The sequence below is a fragment of the Amblyomma maculatum genome, chromosome 1 (genome assembly GCF_055883805.1).
Source record: "Amblyomma maculatum isolate TAMU_Amacu chromosome 1, ASM5588380v1, whole genome shotgun sequence".
Lineage (NCBI taxonomy): Eukaryota > Metazoa > Arthropoda > Arachnida > Ixodida > Ixodidae > Amblyomma > Amblyomma maculatum.
Genome location: NC_139344.1, coordinates 315,907,303 through 315,930,151, shown reverse-complemented (window position 1 = coordinate 315,930,151; position 22,849 = coordinate 315,907,303). Strand labels below are relative to the sequence as shown.

Sequence of the window (22,849 nt, the reverse complement as noted above, 5' to 3'; positions counted from 1 at the left end):
TGTGTGTGTTTTTGTTCGCGCTACTATAAGATGTCTGAAGACATGCTCAACGGTTGCTCAACGTGCTCTTGATGGTGTGTGTTCGGTGTGCTGTCTTTGTTTCCCGCGCTTGGACATTTACGCTGATTTTGCAGCTTTCCCGCGCTGTATTTTACAACCACTGCAGCGCTGTGATATGGAGCTCATATTTCTCAACAGTAAGTAACTTTCCACTTCTCTTGTATGGTGAATGCAATGCGCCGAAATTGAACCGCAGATGCGTCTGACTAGCGCGCTAGAAACACGGGTGATAGCAATGCGTGTTTGTCTTTCTATCTGTCCATGTTTCTAGCGCTGTTTTAACGTACTGTCAAACCAACTCGCCCAACAAGCAACTTATCTGTATTGTGTTGGCTTTGTTAACTTCACTGATGCGTGCTAATTATGTGCGGTAGCAAATGTAGAACTGAAGTAATATATCTTGAGGAGTTATTTTGTTGCTAATGGTCGTGTTAAAGATGTGGAATTATATGAGTCTGTTTGAAAAAATTCCTGCACTTCACTGACATCAGATGTAGAATATTCGCGTTTTATTCCAATAAATAGTTGGTAGTTGTGCGCATATGGAGTGCTATTTGTTTTTGTTGTCATCTTTGTACCGTAGCGTTTTCAAATCAGTAACCTCAGCTCACTTTAAGGTTTTCTGTGTATGTACAGGGTGAATAAAGGCTGAATCGCATGCACGCGAAAACTCACGCGAACGCGACGGCGGCACGCGTCGCGCGAAGCCTTCGCGCGAACAGAAATGCATGTGTCGCTTGGCTCGTCGCTCGGATCTGCCGAAATAGAAAATTTCGCTCCTTCGCCCGGAAGTAACCGTACGTCACTGCCGCTCATTTCGCATGCTTTCTTTATTTTGCTGTGTTGCATTGTGATTGTGCATTACCGCGTGAAGATTTCGCTTTGTACGAACAATGGTGGATAGCCAAGGATTCAAAGAACGTCTAATCGCAACCGAAACAACAATAGAACCAAGGGGTCATGTGACTATTCGTGCCGATCACAGTGCAAGTTCACACACATTCGATACGGTTTGCTGTTAATACATTTTACTTTGCCATGTTGTCGCAAAATAACTTTAATTCTTGCAATCGTTATGACTGTTGTTGGATTTGGCAATAGTTTTGCGGTGTACTAAGCCACTATGCCAGCCAAATGCCAGCCACACAACCTACACAGAGCGTTGCCGCCGTTTCGCTCGGTTCGCGCTGTCGCGTGCATGCGTCTTCCCCAGTAGGCGACGGAGCGAACCATGATCGCTTACGCCGCGTCGCCTTGTCGCTTCGCTCACTTTTTCGCTCACATGCGTTTCCCGCTTAAAACTTTCTTCTCTTAAAACACACTAGAAAAGACTGTTCAGTTCACAGTAGGTCAATGCCCGAAGCATAAGGCCACTGCCTCGACCTCGTTTTATGGTGCGAGCTATGAGGGATTTTTTTTTCATGCATGGGGGAGGGGGGGGGGGGGGGGCTACTAGGTGTTTTTTTTTTTCATGCATGGGGGGAGGGGGAGGGGGCTACTAGGTGAATGATTTCAGTGGCGTTCATGGTAGGTCCGGGCATTTTGAATAGATGCTAGTGGTATCACCGCATTTTGGTGTTTCCTTTCTCCGTGCATATTTTTCTTTAAAAACCCCACAAAACTCAGGCACGTAGCTCAACTGCCACTGCCTTTGGCTCGTTTGATTATTTTGAGTTTTTTTTTGTCTTTGCAGGTTGCTGGAATCTTGTCTCCCAGGTGAAAATTTTCTGCTGGTTTCCTGCTGGGATCCTGCTGGTTCCAGCAGTGCTGGGTTATTAGCACATTCCCAGCAGCTGCTGGAACCAGCAGCTGCTGGTTCCAGCAGCTGCTGGGAATGTGCTAATAACCCAGCACTGCTGGAACCAGTAGCTGCTGGGACCAGTAGCTGCTGGAACCAGTAGCTGCTGGGACCACTAGCTGCTGGGACCAGCAGCCACTGGGACCAGCAGCTATTGGAACCATTGGCTGCTAGGTTTCAACCGAGGGCTGCATATAGTCAGAATTTGGTGGATTGGTTCTCTGGGGGCTTGTCAGCCTACGAGAATTTGGTGCAGCGACTGCCTTGGACTGCACAAAGAAAATAATGGCAACAGCAGAGGTTTCAGTCATGACTCAGTTTAATTTTATTTTCCATGCCCATATAAATTCTGCAATCTGCATGGACACATTTTCCCTTCGAGACTGTGGTACTGCAGCAGGTGTGCTCCAGCTCCAACTCGGATGGTGCCATGAAGGTAGCTGCATGAAAAAAAAACAGACCAGAAAAGTATGCTACCAAAACCATGCTACTGCACATAAAATATGAATAATGGAAATTGAAAGCATCTACCCAAGAACCACATATTTGGTGCAAATCCACATGAGAACTGGTCAAGTGGGATGCAAACCACGTTTAGAGAAAATTTTCAATGAGCAGCGCTTCTACTAATGTGTGGATGGCTAGCTTTTGCATGTGCCTGTGCAGGCTGCACCAATGCCCACACGCACCCATGGCGTTTCATTCATTCAACCATGAGAACGCCACTCCTAGGAAAGTGTCTGCATTGCTTTAGGCAGATGCAACGTAACAACTGGTGTGGTATTGCCAGAAAGGTTAGATGAAATGAGGGGCTCGTTATGATACAATTTAAAGGAGCAAACAGTCTAGAAGTCCAAGGTAAACATTGGGGATAATTTTTCTTTTTAGGTTTGTTGTCGATGTTGATAAGAATGAGTGTTAAGATGATTTAGGGAGAAAGAATATTAAATGAAATGTGGAAGGAAAAACAATGCCGCTTTTCATGCAATATTATTTCTCCCAAAATCATCATGAGACTCATTCTTGTTAATAACAACAACCCTAAAAAAAAAATTATACCCAACGTTTACATTGGAGTCGTAGACTGTTCGCTCCTTTAAATTAAATCAGAGATGTCAGAGGTATACCCATTGCTAGCCAGACATGACTGTTTAGCGGCATATTCTTTTAACCTTGTTTGGTATGCCACTCGTCATACACCCATACCCTGCAAATGGATTGGCATGGAAAGACAGTCTAGTTAGTCTATTTGCAACGAACCGTATCGAATGTGTTTTAACTTGCACAGTGTGTTAACTTGCGATTAGACGTTCTTTGAATCCTTGGCTGTTCACCATTGTTCGTACAATGCGAAAAACAATCGGGCGACAAAGATATTTTACTTGCCGAAAATAGCACCAATGATACTTCGGCAAAATGATATGGCCTATTTTAAACTAGGGACGACAAAATTACCAGCTCACTTACTAGTCAATTACTAGTCACTCGACTAGTAAGCGGATCTCATCACTGCCGAACTGCGCTGGCAGTGGTGCGCGCTTGAGTCACAGTTCCCGCTTGCTTCACTGTTCTTTTCCTCTGTGCCTATAATAAGCTCTCGCAAATCCACTAAACGTTACACAACGCGAGGACTACAAAAAAAAAAAAAAAAAAAAAAAAATGAGATGCACTTTTTTACTTACCAAACACACGCAGGTCCTAGGTCTTGCAGATGTCACATCACATTTCTCAGTCTTGACAGAAGTTGTTACACCACCTTGACCGGTTCAAACTTACGTAGATGTTTCAGGTAAAATGCCTTAAATAATTCATACTGACGACGACGTTTAAATATTGTAAAAAGCACAAAACACTCCTGCATTCGCAAACACGAGCCAGCACAGAACAGCTCACTATGTAAATGTCTAAACTTCGGAACGGCTTCTTTTGGCTTGTTGAGCGTCAACCGGAGACTGGTTACGATAGTGTTGTAAGCGCTGAAAATGCGCGTTTGTCACGTTACGAAAAAATACTCCTTAAATATTTCAAATTGTGCTAATATTACTATTTGTATACCATCTTACACGTAATTGTATTCGCTCTGCTCTGATCGTTGCACCAGATCGTTCGAAGGCGCATCGTCTGCTACGCTAGCAGATAATGGTGACAGCAGTAACAGCCTCGTGCATTGCGCCGTGATAAACAAATTCGTAAAGATCAGATAACATTTTTTGCATCTTTGATGTTTGCAATAGCTCATAGCGGTATAACACTGCGGCTACCGGCCGAAAAAAAAAAGCATAGCTTCTTTAAAAAGGTGTCTTTCGCAGCTACGGTGATATTTTGATCACGGAGCGGAAACATGGTGTAAAAACGGGTATATACTTTCCGTGCTACGTTTTTGTAGAATGAATGAGCTCGCGATAGGGCAATGCAACAAGTTCTCACGTGCGTAAATGAACTCCATTACATGCGTTTGTAAACTTGGGTGGGTTACTTGCTGGTTCCAGTAGCATTCCAGGAGGGAACCAGCAAAATTCTAAAACCAGCAAAGAAAACCAGCAAGCACCCTGCTGGAACCAGCAAAGCCAGCAGGTTGCCTGCTGAGACCAGCAGACGCTCACTGCTGGAACCAGCACAGCCAGCAGGTCGCCTGCTGGGACCAGTGGAAAACCAGCAGGTCGCCTGCTGGGACCAGTGGAAAACCAGCAAGCACCCTGCTGGAACCAGTACAACCAGCAAAAATCCAGCAGGCTACCTGCTGGTTCCAGCACAAACCAGCAGCTTCCAGCAAGAAACCAGCAGAAAATTTCCACCTGGGCTGTCTTAAAGACCCCTGGAAAAGGCAGAACCTGGAGCTTACGATAAGCCATTGAATTTAGCTCATCAGCCAATGCCTTGAGTGTGCATTATGATTTTATATATCTATGCAAGTTATAAAAAAAATATTTTTATGCCGAACCTTCTGGGCGGATGGTTCCAGTGAGTTTACACCAGTGCATTTGCATGCATGTCTGTAACTTAACTTTTTTTGCCAGTGCAGGTTGTTTGGAATTTACTTTTGCAGAAGAACCTTCAAAAAAGGTTTCTCAAATCCATATTGTCAACAAGTTTATTTGCTGATTGCTTTTACTTTTGTAGATGGAGTGCAATAAAAATTCTGATTGGAGAAGCATGTGTTCTTCATACATTCAGCATGTGCATTCACTATTGAATGTAGCGATTTGTAGTTTGTGCTCATTGTCCTCAATTCTGCATGTGAGATCACACAATAGTCTGCTTTGAGAGCATTTTTTTCTAAATTTTAAAATACATTTAACTGGGGAGGGGGTGAATTGTTGAAGGCTTGCGTTTTCTACAGCGCTATAAGAAACAGCTAGAGATAGCACATAATCGGTGGGGTGTTAAAGGAGTAAAGTTGAAAATTCTATAAAAAAATTAAAATTTTAATTCTCTTCAGCCCAACTGATTTTTCGCCATCTCTAGCTGTGTCTTATTGCGTTGTACAAAGTGCAAGCCTTCATCAATTCGCCTTCTCCCTAGTTAACTGTGTCATTTCATTAAATTTAGAAAAAAAATGCTCTCAAAGCAGAGCACTGTGACCTCACATGCAGAATTGAGGACAATGAGCACAAACTGCACATTGTTACACATCTAAAACAAGAATAGAAACGTTCTAGCCAAGAGGGTTTAAAGATGTCTACTAGCACAGCTATAGCAGAGCTACAGCTAGAAGCAATGTCTAGAACAAGTATAAAAATTTTCTAGGAGAGAAGTTTTCAAGACTTCTACTGGCGTAGCGTTAGCAGAGCTAAATCGGAGCTACAGGAAGGCTTGTAGCTCTTGAGTCTACAGAACGTCTCAAATGAGTCTTCTTTTAGAAGTGCCCATTTCTTGGCCTAGACATATTCTAGATGTCAATTAGCTCTTTTTGTGTTTCGTGGTACGGGCCGGCTTTCCCGAGCGGGTGTAAGGGGGGTAGCGTAGGCAACTGGCAGTAGCTTGACGAGTAGCTCAGGATCTCCTTGAGAATGACTCGTTCTGCGCACCACACTTGCGATTTAACTTGAGGCGTATCGCTATAGCGGTTGAAGCCCCTGCCATTGGGCTAGGCTTCGCATATCGGCCAGGATCGCCCAGCCGACTTCGGACGACTTACTGCGTGGAATTCCACTATTCTTCGTGAGCTAGCCTCCCCAACTAGACTGCCAGTGGGGCCCCACGTTGGGCGCCATTTTTGGGGGTTCTCACGGGACTCGGGCTCTGCTCTGAGAACCGAAGCCACACCGCTATCTCTGACCACAGCCGTGGCCGTGAAGAATGACACACCAAGGCACAGCCAGCGGGCCAAGGTGTTTATTGGGAACGCCCAATGTTCTTCCTCGGTGTCATTGCAGCATCCCTGCGCTACGGCGTCGCGGCGTCGTCTCTCTGGATGCTGTCCGCTGAGATGAGAGGGGATGGGCCGTTCTCTCACCCTCGCTCTCGCCGCCACAGCGCCGGGGGGAAGGAGGCCAGGAGGAGAATTAGCATAGAGTTAATTGCTAATAGAGTCTTTGTATTAACTCTATGGGAATTAGGTCTCCCTGAGATAAAGAAAGCTAGGGTGTTCGCCATGTCGTGCGGGCGAGGGAAATGTTGAATTGCCACAATATATATATATATATATATATCTACCTCTATAAAGAGACAACAGGGAAAAATTTAGGTTCTTAAAAAAAGTATGTGCCGCTTAATCTTACTTTGTGTCCACTGTAAGTGGACACAAGTCACCTCTGGATAACAGAAATGTGTCACTGGTCCCATAGCAGCACTGTTCAATGAATGGAGTATATAAGTCTCTAAGTATCTTGCAGACATATACATTGAATCTGTGTTAGCTCCGTGTGCGTTATGCATGCTTGTCTCATGATTTCTGTACAAAATTAGTAATTTCAGTCCACTTATGTAAAAGTCAGCGCCCCTTAACTCCTCGACAGAAAACATTGAAGTTACACCTATATTCTTTTTTCCAATTGTGCGATTTCAAATCATATTTTTCAAGGTAAACTGTTCCAGTGTTATATCTTTTTATGAATTGTTTCTTATGTTCATTATGTATTAGGTGTGTAACCGTTTTCATTACAACAATAGTGCCTGTAATAAATTCACGTTTCGTTCACCCCAACCCACTGATGCGAAATATTGTATAAATTTTGCAACTGCTCAATATATATTTCTTTACAATTATAGGAGGTCCAGTCCACAGTCCTTAACTTTGGGACCTCCTTCTGTATTCGTGTTTTGTTAACCTTTTATGTACAATAAACGAAACTTCAAACTTGAACCATTTGGTTTTCATGGGTAAATTATTTGCAATTGGAAGCACCAATTCATATCAAATGGTCAGGCCCAATGGGTGGCAAAAACACAATTGGTTTTTGACCCATTCATTTCAATTGGAAAATTCCCAAATTAAGCCATTGATTTTCTTTTTTTTTTTTTTTTTTACTGGGAGGTCCTTTTTGGCAGAGAGGGTGAAAAACAAGCATTCTAACTTGGGGATGTACTCCGCGTTGTTGCTTGGCCACTATATATGTGGCTGCGTCTTGAAATCGGCGTTTATAGGCGCTTTCGACAGTGAGTTGAAGTTTAAGATGAATTTTATTTACTCAACAATGAGAGCTAGGGAACATTGAGAGAAAAAAGCTCCCATGAGCTTGACAGGTTCTCGAGCTCCGCAGTGAACCCTATCACGCAAAAAAAAAATAAAAAAAAAATTACTTCTAATTTTTCTACTAGGCAGATCACAACCGAACTTGGCGAGAAGCTTCTTTAATACATGCACAATCCAAAACAAGAAAAATTTAAAAACACCACTTTTTAAAAATGAAAATTGTGATTTTAGCCTTTCCCCATTAACGTGCACTAACATTGCACAGCACACAGGCGCCTTGTTCTTCGCCTCTATCGAAAAGCAAGCCGCCGTAGCCGGGATTTAATCCCGCATCCTTGGTCACAGCAGCCGAGCACCTTAACCCCTGCACCACCGCGGCGGGATGGGATGAGGTTCAGTAAAAGGAAAGACGCAGTTACAAGGACACAACAAACAACGTCTACGCCATGCAAACGAAGGTAGTGAGACTGGAAGGTGCGGAACATCAGAAGGCAACAGTCCACCTCGCCTCAAGAAAAAAAATAAAATGGTAGGGGGGGGGGGGGAATTGCATCAATGAAGGAAGGTATGTTGGAGTAAAAGAAGAAGCGGTTCAGATTAAAATATACCATATGTAGGACATTTTTTTTTTTTTTGTAACTCTAAATGTTTATCCCGCAGAGGCTTGTGCCCACTATCACACGTTCAAAAGGCTTTGAACTATATCCTTCAAATGTTTTGTAATGAATGCAGCAAGAAAACCACGTTCTCATGATAAAACTAGTACATGTGATAAATGCAATATTGGAGGCCTTGCTAAATGTTTGAAGCTTTACGCAAATACCAATGCCTAGCATCCTACATCAAAATCAGTATGGAGGGAAATATTCCCACAATAAAATGCTTCTTAATTGTTAAGTGAAATAAAAATTTTATATCAAAACTATTTTAATTTTTAATTCCTGCAGTTCGGACACAAAAGAGGTAATATAGACCAACCGAAGCTATTTAACACACATATGCATTACAGAGCTTAAAAATGCAGGAGAAACCAACAAAGCCATTTTCACCATTGAGTAGCATTATTCGAGAATGCATTCATTGTAAAACAGAGCAAATTTTTTTTTGCCGCCTCTTCAACACTAAAACAAAATATGTGTGAAAGGAAGCCCCGAGTGATAGTGATGCAAGCCAAGTGAGCCAGCCATTAATAAGCACACGGTATGAACTATGGTTTCTATTGTGTGGAAGCACTGTTTGAGTCCACTCCATCCAAGTTCAAGAGCACTATGTGCCAGCACTTTTGCATGCGAAGTGCACTTTACAATCACCTTGCTAGGAACAAAAAGCTTTTACCACCTTGTCATTAAAGATCAGTTAACTTGACCACCTGGGGCTCTTTGAACATGCATCGACTTTAGTATATGACCATACTTGCAATTAATATCGATATGAAATGTAGCTGGTGTGACCAGGCAATAAACCAGCAACCTTGAACTCCTCTCCTAACTGAGTCATAGGGGTAGATGTATTTACTTTCATGAAGTGGTCGCTTAGAAGACAGTGGCTTCTATAGAGTAGCTTAAGAGTTACAGCTTCTAAACGGGCTGCCATGCTTAGTCTGCCTCCAAATTTTTAAGACATACTCTCCAGGCCCGTAGCAAAAGCTTCGTTGCCATGTCTTTTTTTTTTTGTGCCAGCGCAACTCGAACCTTCAATGGATCGTAGTAAGCCAAGATGAAACAGTGAGAACAGGCAAAACGTTGCTATTATAGAATGCATAAAATTTCTTTAATGTCATTCGTACAGCACAGTGAACTAAACAACAAATGTATTTTCAGGATTGAGATGATTTCTTCTTGTAAATTCAAAGGCTGGTTGAAAATGAAAAAAAAAAAAAGTATGTACTTGAGTCTTGAGCCGCACACCAAGAAAGGATGAATGAAGACAGTCCGTCATTCATGTGACAAAAGACATAAGTACATAAGCTATGGTGTGAATCTACAGGAGTATGTGCATATTGCGAGAACTGTAGTGTGGGGAATGAACTTAAGCTTGACAATGAGCAAGTACAAGCATGCTAAGAGGAACACCCCATTAGCATGCAACCTACAATGAGTCTCCACATATAGAGGCATTTTTTTTTTCTAAATAATTTTGCTGCAAAGATACTATACTATTTCCATCATACACTTTCAGGATTGACACAAAGATGTAACCAAATTTCATTCTAGAGAGCGCAATAAATGCTTCCTCTCACACCACTTGCACCTATACACACGAAGACTGACAAAAAAACAACAAACAGAAAACAGCTTTGTATGCAACATACTACCGATTTTGGAATTCGCTGCGTGCAACCAAAATGTAACAATTGAAAGAGTTATACGGATACTGCACACCATGAAATCAATGAAACCAAATCTGTCAGTAAGTTATTGCATACAAACGGAGCCAAAGGCTGACACTTATAAAAAATTACATATTTGTGAAACGTGTACACTCCTGCAACAGTTCCAAGCAAGTTAACAGATGATGACAGGAGGAATAAGCCTACAACAATACTCGGACATACACACACAAAGAAGATACAAAGCTACCGATAGTTGCTTTCATATGTACACAATGTTCCTCCTCTCTATGCTGTTTTTTTACAATTCCTTCCTTCCCAAGTGCCAGATGCCCAAGTAATTGGTACAGTTAACATCACAGAACATATATCCACAGTTTTGTAAACGTAATTATCTTGTTGATATCTCGTACTCCATCCCACAAACAGTCCTTTGCAGATGATGTGTTTCAATATGTATCGAATCGTGCTTATTTTGCTTGATACTCTGACCAACAATGGACATCCACAACAGTTTTGGTTATAACAAATGCATCACTACTCTAAACGTCGGGCACTTCTTTTCAAATTGGTGAAACCAGCATAATAAACAGCAAGACTAAACAAAAAGGTCTCCTCAGCCCTTGAATGTCTTTCATCTGGAGTGCAGTCTTGCGGAGCGTCCATATGTGTTCATCACTGCTTTTCTACATGAATTTAAGTGGCACGAATGCTATGCACAAGATTTATTTTGCTGCATATTCAAACTCCACACCAAAACACCAGAACTAATGCTTGCCACTGCAACTACAGAGTTTAGAAGTGGCCTATTATTACACGTCAGATGCCTTGAAACAGTTATATTTACTGCAGCACACGACAAAGAAGTGCTAACAGCTACCACACTCTGACATTATACATTCCAGTGTATGGGACTCTCAATTGAATTGCAATGTGGCAAGCATTTTGTTTATGCTCTACATAAAAGTGTATAATTCCTATAAATTCACCACCAATCATTATCAAAAAGTTGCACTAGACCAAAAAATGCTCAACACAAAAGCCTCAATGAAAGCCTGCGTAATGTCTGTCCAACTGCCAAAGTTAACAATGCAACCCCACCACTTGTCCTTACCTAGTAACAGATAGTATAATATCTAGCAGGAACAAAGATTCCATCCTTGAGTGCTATACAAGGAGGTGAGATTTGATATAAACAGCAAGATAGAAGATAAATACAAGTGTTAAGTCACTGACCCTTATCAATTTTGATAAACAATTCTTACAAAAGCTTCTTAAAAAAGAAAGCTTACTTAAAAATCACCAGTTTTCATGTGATTAAAATTAATTGCACGAAATGGACAACAAAAAACAAGGCAGCTTAAAATGCTCCTTGGTAACAAAAACTGGGTACTGAAAGAAACTGTTTCAGGCCTGTACACAATGCAACATCATGGCAGATGCCCCTTGACAGCAGCACAGATAGGAATAACTGAATTCCGTGTCTCAAGTAGGATAGGGTGATGGCGACATGACCTGCAGTTCCTTTAAGCTGTCAAAAATAACACTGAAGTATGGTGCTTTACTTCTCTCCACTGAACATGCACTCAGTGGGAGCTGCTGCAGTGTCATCCAATACAAACCTTTTGCAGAGGTCCTGTTTTGTCACTAGGACTGCACTCCACCTATGTGATTTTTTACGTACACAACCAATTTCCACGAGGCACGCAATGTCACAGCGAGCAAATTAACAATTAATCTACAGATTACGTTCTCTCTATGAATGTGACCTGGCAAACACTTTGTTCAAGCACACCACCACACAGGCACATGCATAGTAAAACAAAGGCCCAGTACTGCAAGTATGCCACCACCTAAAGATGGTTCCCTGCGATCACACGACAAATTCTGTTGATGTGTCTGCCCATCAATGAAGAATGGACAAGGATCCCTTTGAACACAACAGTACACTTGCATACATAATTCACAGTCAAAACCATCTTCAAGCAACACTAAGAGCAAGTTCTCAGCCTACTAGCCATGTTGGTGTAAGAAACTAACAGAAAAGTTTCCATTCAACACACGGCTTTTCATTCTTATGCTTACAAGAACATAGGAGCGAAAGGGAATGGTGGACAAGTTAATTATGGGAAGAGCATTCAGACTGTATGATGGCCAAAGCATCCACATTTAGGCTTCATGTTACCCTTCCAAGATCAAAAAACAGCGCGGCTACTTGGGACAAACAGAGCCCTTCTCTGTTTGTCCCTTCTCTGTTTGTCCCAAGTAGCCGCGCTGTTTTTTGATCTTGCAATGCACCAACTAGCTCAGATTTCCGTTCTTCTGCAGTTACCCTTCCATTAGCACAAACAATACAAATTGAAATTCTGTACGCACAGGTACCAGGGACGATGGACGATACCAGGAACTAAGAACCTAGCAAGGCAAGAAAATATTTTATCAGTTTTTGTTGCGTAAGCATCAACATGACGTTGCAATAGATAAAACTGCAACATGAGGCATGAGGCTGGAAAGCAAATAGTATTGACTGCTAGCAAATGTAGAAGCATTCCCTTTTATAATGCAAGGCTACTAAAAATCCCGAATTCTTGCGACCAGTTCAGGAAAATAAATCTCCACTGAAAAAAAAAAAAAAAAAAAAATGCAATTACCCACAGTCAGCCTCCATTAAAACTCTGCATGCATTAATAACAAAGTATAAGAATCCTTCAACAGACATCAGCATAAAACAAAAGTAAAAACAAAAGAACAGGAGAATGTTTCGGAGTGGAAGCAACTAAAAATGTGCTGCCCCACTCTCCTAGATGCACAAAGATGCAGAAACGAATTTAAAAAAAAAATGCTGTCATAAGCGCTGTTGTCACTACAATGTCACATACGCAGTTTCCTAACACAGAGCAAATTGTAAGCTTATTTATGCAAACTGCTATGCAACACTTGCACCACATCAGCTAAAGGTCAGAAAGTATTCTAGACTGAAAGGATATCTAGCAACAGACATGCATATAAACAAACAAAGACCTGTAAAGAACGAGTGGCCACAACAAAGCACTTCTTAAACCGAGAGACAGATGCATTTAGGTGCCCTACACATGTATCACCAATGCAATTACATCAGCACAAAAATAAATTACCATCACAACAAAAGGTGACGATGTGCAGCTTTTAACCACTGACACAAGCACCATTTGCCTCCAGTTGTGCTGTGCAAACCTTTTACTTGCAGAGAGACACTGAACCATATTTCTTGACAAACAGGAGCTAAAACTGCAGTGTTTAGCTTTAAGCTGGCATTATGTCAGCCATGAAGCGTGTCCAATAAACATGCTTTTGATAGTGACAGAACAAACTGTTTAGTTTAAATAAATAAAGCACAAGCTATTTACAGGCACTGCTTTTTCAATCCATTCTCTATGTACGCAATGTGTAATTATGAGGTTAAAGCAGTACAACATAGTGACATAGGCAATAAACCCACCTAATACATAATTACATAACAGGTGCAAACATAGCACGCACTGTCTAGTGATATAGTAACAAAAGAATAATAACGCTATGGCCATCTTCATTTCTACAAAGATGCCTCAAATGGTTGAAACACTGTGTGCTCATCTGTCTCTATTTTAGGATCTAAATGGAGAAATGTAACTGAATAACGCTATGGCCATCTTCATTTCTACAAAGATGCCTCAAATGGTTGAAACACTGTGTGCTCATCTGTCTCTATTTTAGGATCTAAATGGAGAAATGTAACTGGAAAGTACACATGAGACACAGGACGCACAACACTGTATACACAGCACTAAAGTCAGCTATGAAGTAATCAGCACTATACTACAATCTCCCATTGTCAAGCATAACAGAAGGAATGCAGCAAGGAGAGGAATGGCGGCTCAGGTTTTCGGAGTACAAGAGATCAGCGGCTGTCTGAAAACGCAAAGCTGAAATTTCCACCATCAATTGGCATGCCTTCAAACCGGGTGAAAAATCTCCAATGACAAACAGCAGTGGTGCGAATGTATGTATGTGTATATATGCATAGACCTTTGCAACGAAGGCCTCCTAGGCGCCACCATATTGCTCGTTGGGCTGTTGTGTGCGCCTGACGCCAACACGGTGGAGGCGGCAGCAGAACCGGTTTGCAACAGTCCAGAGAGGGGGTGTTTCAACAACCTCCTCACCCGATGCAAAGGTCTATACAAAAAGAATAAAGAGGAGGGACAGTGAATTAAGTGACGATGACACACTTTGCCTTTGGGACATTCAACACGTTACACTTCTGAAAGGAACATGGTCTCTGGTGGGGCACCAGGTTTTTAAGAGACCTCCAGAGTCAAAGTCCACAACAGCCGATTACAGCAAGATGAAAACAACACATTTCTGAGTCATGTGGCGGGAGTCCAAAAGGAAGTGTTACTGTTCCCTTTAAAACAAACAAGGAGGGGCACCAGGAAGGCTCATCGCGCGTGGTAGCGTTGGTGTGGTCACCACGTTTCACCGTGCAGCCACAAGTTTGTCTTGTGACCATGGCGCGCGTTTTGTAAACAAAGCAGGAGATGGGTGACGCGAAACGTAGTGAGCTGGGGGAGGGTCTTTTCCGCAGCCTGGGTGCGACATGCTGGGGCTGTTGCTGCTGCCGTCGTCCCAGGGAAAAGAGGCGCCGCAACTTCACTTGTCCTTGCGGTGCTTCTTTTTCTTTTTCTTGGCCAGCGCCCCCTGCCTCTTGGCAATGCAGCGGTTACAATACCAGCTCTCCTCTTCCTTCGGGGGCACCACGATACCCACGCACACCCTGCATATGTGAAGAAGCAGCAACAATGTGGGCACTGAGAAGTTAGCCTTGCTCCAACCAGGCTGCCCAAAGCACTGTACAGCACAGGTTCACCCAGAGCCAGACATAAGTTCAAACTCTGGCAACCTTACTTGGCATGCACAGATATAACACTTACTTGGGACATGGGTAGGCACACTCAGTCATGAGTGCACTCATAGCCAATCGCTCACACCAGCATCCACTCGCACTCACAGTTAGTGGAAGTGGTCGGGTGTGGGAGCGAGTGGTGGTGAGTGGATGTGAGTGTATGTGTTGTCAAATAAGCATAATGAACTGAGCAGAGGCATCGCTGAATAATAGTAATTGATAATAATAATTGCCGGTGGCTGCTTTTGATGGAGACGAAACAGAGAGGCATCCGTGTGCTGTGCGGTGTCAGCTCACATTAAAGAACCCCGGGTGGTCGAAATTACTTTGTAGCCCTCCACTACGGCTCTTCTTTCTCTTTTCACTTTCACTCCCACTGGAAAGAGAAGCCGTAGTGGAGGGCTACAGAACAATTTCGACCACTTGGGGATTTTAAATGTGCACTGACATCGCACAGCACATGCACGCCTCTGCGTTTCGCCTCCATCGAAATGCAGCCAGAGGTCAGGATCGAACCCGGGTAAGTAGTCGTGCACCTTAGCCACTGTACCACCACAGCAGGGCAGAGGCATCGCTGAATGTGCCATATCTGGTATGGTGTTTCACATCTCAAAACAACTCAGCTACTAAAGATGCTGTAGGGGAGGACTCTGGATAATTTTGACATCCGACACATGTACTGATATTAGAGAGTATGCATTCACGTTGAAATCTGCCTCTATCGAAACATGACCGCTGCTGGAATGAAATCGGCAGCTGCCTGTGATGAAGAAAATGTAGGGTGACCAAGCATATTTTAGACTAGTACAGGTGTCAACTTGATCAGGTCTGAGCACTTAGGATATATACTAAACATCTATCGATCCATATCATGAGATTTGGTTATTATATGATTAAATGGCATCATAAGTGCACCCATATCTACTCATTCACATTTGTGAGTGCAAGTTAGTGTGAGTGGACATGAGAGTGATTGCTACTATTTTCCATACTCGCTTCCCACAAGAAATTCCATGAGTTGAGTGCCCTCTTATCATCATCATTTATCATCATTTATCAACCCTTAGAGGTCCCGTTAGGGACATTACATAAGGGGGGGGAGGGGAGGGTGGTGGTACAGGGTTGTTCAGCAGTCATACATGATCATAAATATAAAAGTAATATAGAAGTATAGAAAAAAATATAGAAAATAACAAGATAAGATAAAAACACAAAATAGAAACAGCAGGTAAAACAAGGTGAAAAAAGGCAAGAGTAACAAATTCAGATAATCAAACCATAATCATGGCAGAGTGGCAAAAATATAAAACAAAATCAAATTACAGCTATGGAAGTAAAACCGGCTGGTCAGTTTGCAGGGCTTGGTAGCTGACATAAGGTACAGGAAGATTATTTTTCATTGAGATAGTCGATTAGGAGCTGTCTGATCTAGAAGGATTAGCCTCAATGACAATGTGTTCGGGGAGGTTATTCCAGCTTTCTATCGCACTGGGAAGGAAGGATTTATTGAAAGAATTGGTGGAGCCGTGCAAACGATGTATGCTTAAAGAGTTAAATAAATGGCGAGATGATCGTACCGGAGCTCGTAGAAGGTTTTCTCGAAGTGCTGGAAAGTTAAAGTACAGTTTGTGAAAAAGACAAAGAATAGAAATTTTCCTGCGGAAAGGTCTTTTTTGCCCAAGCCTGGCAAATGCAAGCCACAACGCTCTTGGTTCGGTGTGACCACATGAATAGTGCTTCTGCTCTAAAAATAGGCAAACCATACCAGTGATTCTGCTCTAAAAATAGGCAAACCATACCAGTGATACCAGTCATCACACTCGTCGCAGCCGATCATGGGACTGCCATCATCTGGTTTGGCGCACGCAGGACAGATCCAGATTTTGTTTCCTCGTTCATCCTGCAAGCAGAACATACGAGTAATAAGCACCCCCAATACAGCCCAAGCACTATGCCCCAACACCCCGCAACCATAAGACACCAACTCACACAGAGAGTCAATGTCATCAAAGAAGGGATTAGCTATAGTCAAAAAGCAGTAACCTCCTAACATGTATTTGCTTTTCCTTAAATAAAGTAGCATGCTCCATATCAGATAAGTTATGCAAGTAAATATTTACACCTTCAGGCACATATTATTACACAAACAAAAAAAATCTGTTTTTATTTAAAACCATGCCACAAATGCACAGAAAAGGCTCCCCCCCTCCACACACACACAGATATATTCAGCTGTGCAATTTGCAATTTTGCAATTTCAGTCGAGACCTGACTCAATGATTTCAAAGTGTCGCCATTCTCACACTATTACTCTGCAGATGAGCACCTCTCCATCTCCAAGCTCCCCTTTCCAGTAATTCCGCCGCCTGGGAAAACGCAGCGCCGCCGCTTACCTCTTTATATCTTGAGGCAAACTTTTCTTTGCCATCTCAGCACTGCTGCTGTTTTCTGTTACTTCTGTTGTTAGCATCGCGTTGCACAGTTGGGTGTTGCGTTTTCAATCCATGTATTATCAGCCGACAAGAAAAGACCGGCGTTCACTGACTGCAGGTCTCTGTGGCGGCGTGCTCATGCGCAGAAACAATCCTTCTGCTCCTTTCTACGCTGGCACGAAAAGCAGCCTCCCTTTAGCGAGCACAGCGGTGGAACACCTGTGGAACGGCGCAGCTCATTGCCTTGAAGCTTTTGCTTTAAAAGTCACAGCAAAATTACAGAAAGACCAGCAGTTAACCATAAAAGCAATCCCGTGCTTGCTGCATTTTGTATGGAAACACCAACAACGCGCACAAGAAGAGGCATAATGGCAGAAACCAGCTGCGCAGCATGCCAACATGTTTCCCAGCAGCTGAAATGGGAGGGGATCGCTCCGTTCTCCCATCATGCTTTGCGCAGATCTGCCAGGGGATGGCGCAGCAGTGCAATTTGTGAAAAGGTCTATTCACACTAGCTCTCTAGAGGGATCTACGATATCTATCACATGGTACATACATACATACATACATACATACATACATACATACATACATACATACATACCTACATGCATACATAATTTTATTACCATTCATCAATACAGAGTACATTCTCCAAGTACATTCTACACCTGGTGTTGGCATGTACTCAAGATCGTGACCTTCCTGCTTCCCCTACCATTTCCTGAGAGGCATGGAAGGTTGCCCTCCTGAACCGAACCCGGACATGTACCCCTTAATTCTCTGGGCTCTTGCCATCTTACAATGCCATGAAGCAATGTAAGACGGACAACTCTATTCTGGAGAGTGTGGGGATTCACAATCCCCTTCCTCCATTACAACGCCCGCGCGTAATTAACACGCGTGATTATGCGCGCTGGCAGAGAGGTTGGCGGAGGAGAGGGCATGCTGGCCACCCCCCGCCGCCTCCCGGGCCTGCGGCAACGCTGCCGCGGGCTTCCCTCTTTCCTGCCGGCGTAACCGGGAGAACTCCTCTCCCGTTCCGTGTCGAGGAGCGCGACTGTAGCAACTCACTTGGGATTCTTCGGCGATTGGGCGCGCACGCGCTCGGTTCATGATTTCCGCAGAGGAGACCACCGCAGTCACCGAGAATCGCCCACTGACCGTAGGCACTTACCGCAACGGGATGTGAGCGCGAAGCCGTGCCAGGTGAGAAGACTCTTCCTCTCACCTCCTTGGCGAGCTTCCCCATTAGGTGGTTTTTAGTTCACCCCCGTACGCAGCGTTCGCTCGCTACATGGCAGTTGTATTTGTGTACTGTTGATTTGCTGTGGATGATTACTCGGACAGATTAAAGCTTGTTCGAGTGCCTAACTCGGTGTTTGGCTCGAACCCGCCGCAGTAGTGATTTCTCGCACCGCGGTTTGGGGGTCACAGCTGTCTGTTAGGGCTGCACGTCGTGGCTAGAAGACGACTATAGCGTCTAGCCCCCCCGTGGCGCATCTTGCGAGAATTAACCCCCATATTCTTGGCGCCCGAGCGTGGGGCCAGAGGTGTGACAGATCGAGTGTCTGTGTGTGTACGACGCCGACACATAGACTAGCCATGGCAGTGAGCAAGACTGACCTTTCAGTCTCTTCTAATACTGCAGTGGTGATTGCACAACGGCAAGCAAGCAAAACCACCTTAACTGTTCTTATTGCGAGAGATCAGGAGCTGACGCTAGCCACTGTGATTTTGTAATTTTCTGCGAGAGCAGGATGTCACATGACTCCACCGCTCTGCAGCAGGGTGACGCGCACGATGGCGTGATGGGCATTCTCTCGTAGTGTTTTGACTTACCATGCTTTACGGGAGGACGGTCAACATTGTAGCGTATGCACTTTTGCGCGCGCACGTTGACGGCATGAGAAGTGTTATTACTATCCTTTCTGCCGCGCCCGTTAGCCAGTTCGTCGCGATAGCTCGCAGCCTCAGAGAAGGGGCGGCCTACCCGGCTTCTCCGAGTTTAAGTGCTGACCGTTTTAATTCCATCAGTGCAGTGGGGAGCCTAGTCAGCCTTAAGAGAGCTTTAAGAAAGCGGTAGGATCCTGTTTTTATTTTATTTTGTCGACTAGTGTTCGACGGGCTCTGGGAGCCGAGCGGTGCGGCCGCGGCGCACATAAGGGCACACTGGTATTGCTGCCTGTGCGGGCGCTATACAGCTTGTATTGCTGTGAGCGCGTTGGATCTTTGCCGGCTGTACTCCGATAGCACCTACCGCATTCATTTTTCCCCACGCGAAGGATACACGTGAGTCCTTCGAGGTTGGTCACGCCACGCTGAGACGAGCTATATCGCACATGTGCATCGCTGAGCATGCGAGCGGCCCTAAGACTTTTCTTCAAGTTGTGTCATTTCGCTGCCTTGTGATGTGCATGGTGACGTTGCCGAATGGGAAGTTCGCAACAACGCCACGGTTGCTGCGTTGGGCACACGCCGATGCACGACAGAGCTGCAAGCAAAGATGGTGGAGCTAGACTTTACACAAAGCGCACCGCAATTCGAGCCCCGCTGCGTGGCCCGAGGAGGACGCACTCCCCCACCAGCAGGCAGCTGCAGCGAGAGGCAAGGCTTGGGATTTCGAGCATCGCACCTCGTTACGACTTGCGCCCACGGCAGACGTAACTTTGACCAATGCGCAGGAAGTAATTTCTTGTGCTGAATATGGATGGGACGCTCTGTCAATATTCAGCGCATTTTGCTTCCAGAGAGAAAGCACGCGCTTTCTCTTGGAAAAGATTGAGTGGGGGTAGATTTGAAAAAAATGTAACTAGGGAAAAGACAGCATTGCAGCCAGCAAGGAGGGGAGCCCGTGGAGGCCACGACGACCGTTGCAGCATCGAGGAGCAAGCCGTCCAAGGAGTGGCGTTTTCGCACCCAGAGCCTGCTGTCACCGTCAACCAGGCCAAGACGAACAGTTTCCGGTCGGCTACCGATCGAGAGGGCCGGAGTTCGTGGAATTGGCCCCTGCTTCCAGCATGACGAAAGCTGCAGCAATGAGCCCGCCTTGGCGCAGTTCGGTGCTCGCGGCCGCGGCTTCACCAGCGGGTGCAGCTTGGCATCCCACTGCGCTCGCCATTGGCAGCGTCTACGATGGAGGGAAAAGAGGCTGGCTAGAAGCGAGCGGCCGACCCGCTGAGGGGGGCCTGCAACACGCTACGCAACGCGGAGACGCAGTTTCTGCCCGTCCCCCGGCAGGTTCCCCTGGCTGACCAACGATGAATGCAGTAGCGCGCCTGCAGCCATCGACACTTCCAAGCCTGGCCGAGTGACGATGAAGAAGCGGGACCTGCGGCCGCTGCACGTGTGCCCTCAGCTCCAAGGTCGTCTCCTGTGGTCGTTGGCCTTGCCTTCCCCTTCCGACACCCGTGGCTGGGAGCTGTCTGCAACTTTTTATATATTGGCACTTTTCTTTCCGTTTAAACGGTATTCTCTGGGTTTAAAAGTTAAACGGCGTTTAGCCGGCCCTCTCGGTATATCCCTCGGTGAACGCGACCAGAACAGGAGTTGGCCACCCTGGTGCAGTAATTGGCCACAACCTCCTATGATAAGCTCCATAAAACCCCGGCCCTCAGTCACCAGCGGCTGCGGAACAACTGACCATGGCGGCGGTCAGACCTGTGACGCAGCAGGGGGTGCTAAGAAAGCCTGGCTCCGCTGGACAGGCCGCCATTGGAAACTGACCCTGGCAACGTTTAATGCTAGAACCCTAACTAGTGAAGCTAGTTTAGCAGTGCTGTTAGAGGAACTAGAGGGCATGAAATGGGATGCCATAGGGCTTAGTGAGGTTAGGAGGCCGAATGAGGCATATACTGCACTGAAGGATGGGCATGTACTGTGTTATCGAGGTTTACCAGAGAGGCGACAACTAGGAGTAGGTTTCCTTGTCAATAAGTATATAGCGGGTAATATAGATGAATTCTATAGTATTAATGAGAGGGTTGCTGGCATCGTAATTAGGCTTAATAAGCGGTATAAACTGAAGGTTGTACAGGCCTATGCACCTACATGTAGTTATGATGACCAGGCAGTTGAAAGCTTCTATGAAGATGTAGAATCGGCAATGCGAAAAGTAAAGACGCAGTATACTGTACTAATGGGCGACTTCAATGCCAAGGTAGGGAAAAAACAGGCAGGAGACAAGGCAGTAGGTGACTATGGCATTGGTTCTAGGAATAGCAGGGGGGAGTTACTAGTTGAGTTTGCAGAGCGCAATAACTTACGAATCATGAATACCTTCTTCAGCAAATGGAAGAACCGGAAATGGACATGGAAAAGTCCTAATAGAGAGACTAAAAATGAAATCAACTTCATAATGTGTTCAACCCCTGCCATTGTGCAGGATGTAGAGGTAATCGGGAAAGTGCGATGCAGTGACCACAGGATGGTGAGGTCCCGAATTAGCCTAAATCTGAAGAAGGAACGCATCAGATTAGTAAGAAAGAAACCCATCAACTAATTAGCGGTGAGGGGGAGGGCAGAAGAGTTCAGGATCTCGCTACAGAATAGGTATTCAGCTCTAACTGAGGATGGCGACATTACCCTAGAAGCAAGGAACAATAATTTCAGAGATATCATTACTGAGTGCGCGGTAGAAGTAGGCGGTAGGATAGTTAGAGAGGATACCGGTAAGCTGTCTAAGGAGACGAAAGATTTGATTAAGGAACGCCAGAGTATGAAAGCTTCCAATCCAACAGACCAGATTGAATTGGCCGAGATATCAAAGCTAATCAATAAGCGCAAGGTGGCCGATATAAGGAAGTATAACATGGAGAAAATTGAGCATGCTGTAAAGAACGGGGGAAGCCTTAAAGCGGTAAAGAAGAAATTGGGCATAGGCAAAAATCAGATGTATGCGATAAGGGACAAGGCGGGCAACGTCATCACTAATATCCAAATCCAAATCCACTTTATTTCCAACCTACAAGTTGGGGGCCCCCAGGGAAAAAGCTGTCACAGACAGCTTGACTGGGCCCTGGGGGCCTACAGGCAGCATCTCGCAGAGGATTTCACAACACAGTCAAAAAATGGATATGTACATGAGATCAAAATCAAACGAATTATACACACATCAGATATCAGAAATGAATATGAACATCGCAGTATTTATTCATTGCCTCATCATAAAATTTGTTAATTTGTGTCTAAATGTGTTAAGCGGGGCAGTAAAGTCAATGTGGGCTTTAAGTTTATTATAAAGTGATGGTATGCGGTAGTCAAGAGTGGCCAGGCCATAATTTGTTCGTGTATGTGGCACTGGCGTTAGTTCCCTGCGTAAGCTGTAAGCATGCAAGGGACGGTGCGTATCATTGGGAAGGTTACGTTTATGCATATAGAGAGACAGTTTGTAATCATATAATTTAGTTGCTTTAAGCATACTATGTTTAGTAAACAAGGGATCAGTAGATAGCTGGCTAGGGTTTCCATAGAAGTTTTCAAGAATTCGTAGCACCTTTTTTTGTAGCCGCTCGAGTTTATTATAATTATGGACGGTTGTAACTCCCCAAACTAAAATGCAATATGAAAGACGAGAGTAGAAATTAGCAAAATATATTGCTTTTTTGAGCCTCACTGGAAGTAATTTTCTCAGCTTATAGAGACAGCCAACTGTTTTGCTTAATTCTATCGCCAG

At 44.4% G+C, this 22,849-nt stretch overlaps 1 protein-coding gene across 3 annotated transcripts in view; it reads right to left on the bottom strand.

The window, feature by feature from the left end:
* Nucleotides 1-12,443: 12,443 nt before the first annotated feature.
* The window catches only part of LOC146207177 (uncharacterized), a 50,601-nt gene continuing 40,195 nt past the window's right edge, over nt 12,444-22,849 (bottom strand). For all 3 annotated transcript variants that reach the window (XM_084606642.1, XM_084606494.1, XM_084606565.1), the window contains 2 exons: nt 16,543-16,643; nt 12,444-14,614 (listed from right to left, as the gene is read on the bottom strand). In XM_084606642.1, coding sequence (XP_084462768.1) covers nt 14,491-14,614; nt 16,543-16,643 — 225 coding nt within the window. In that variant the 3' untranslated portion in view covers nt 12,444-14,490. The remainder of the gene's footprint in view (nt 14,615-16,542; nt 16,644-22,849) is intronic.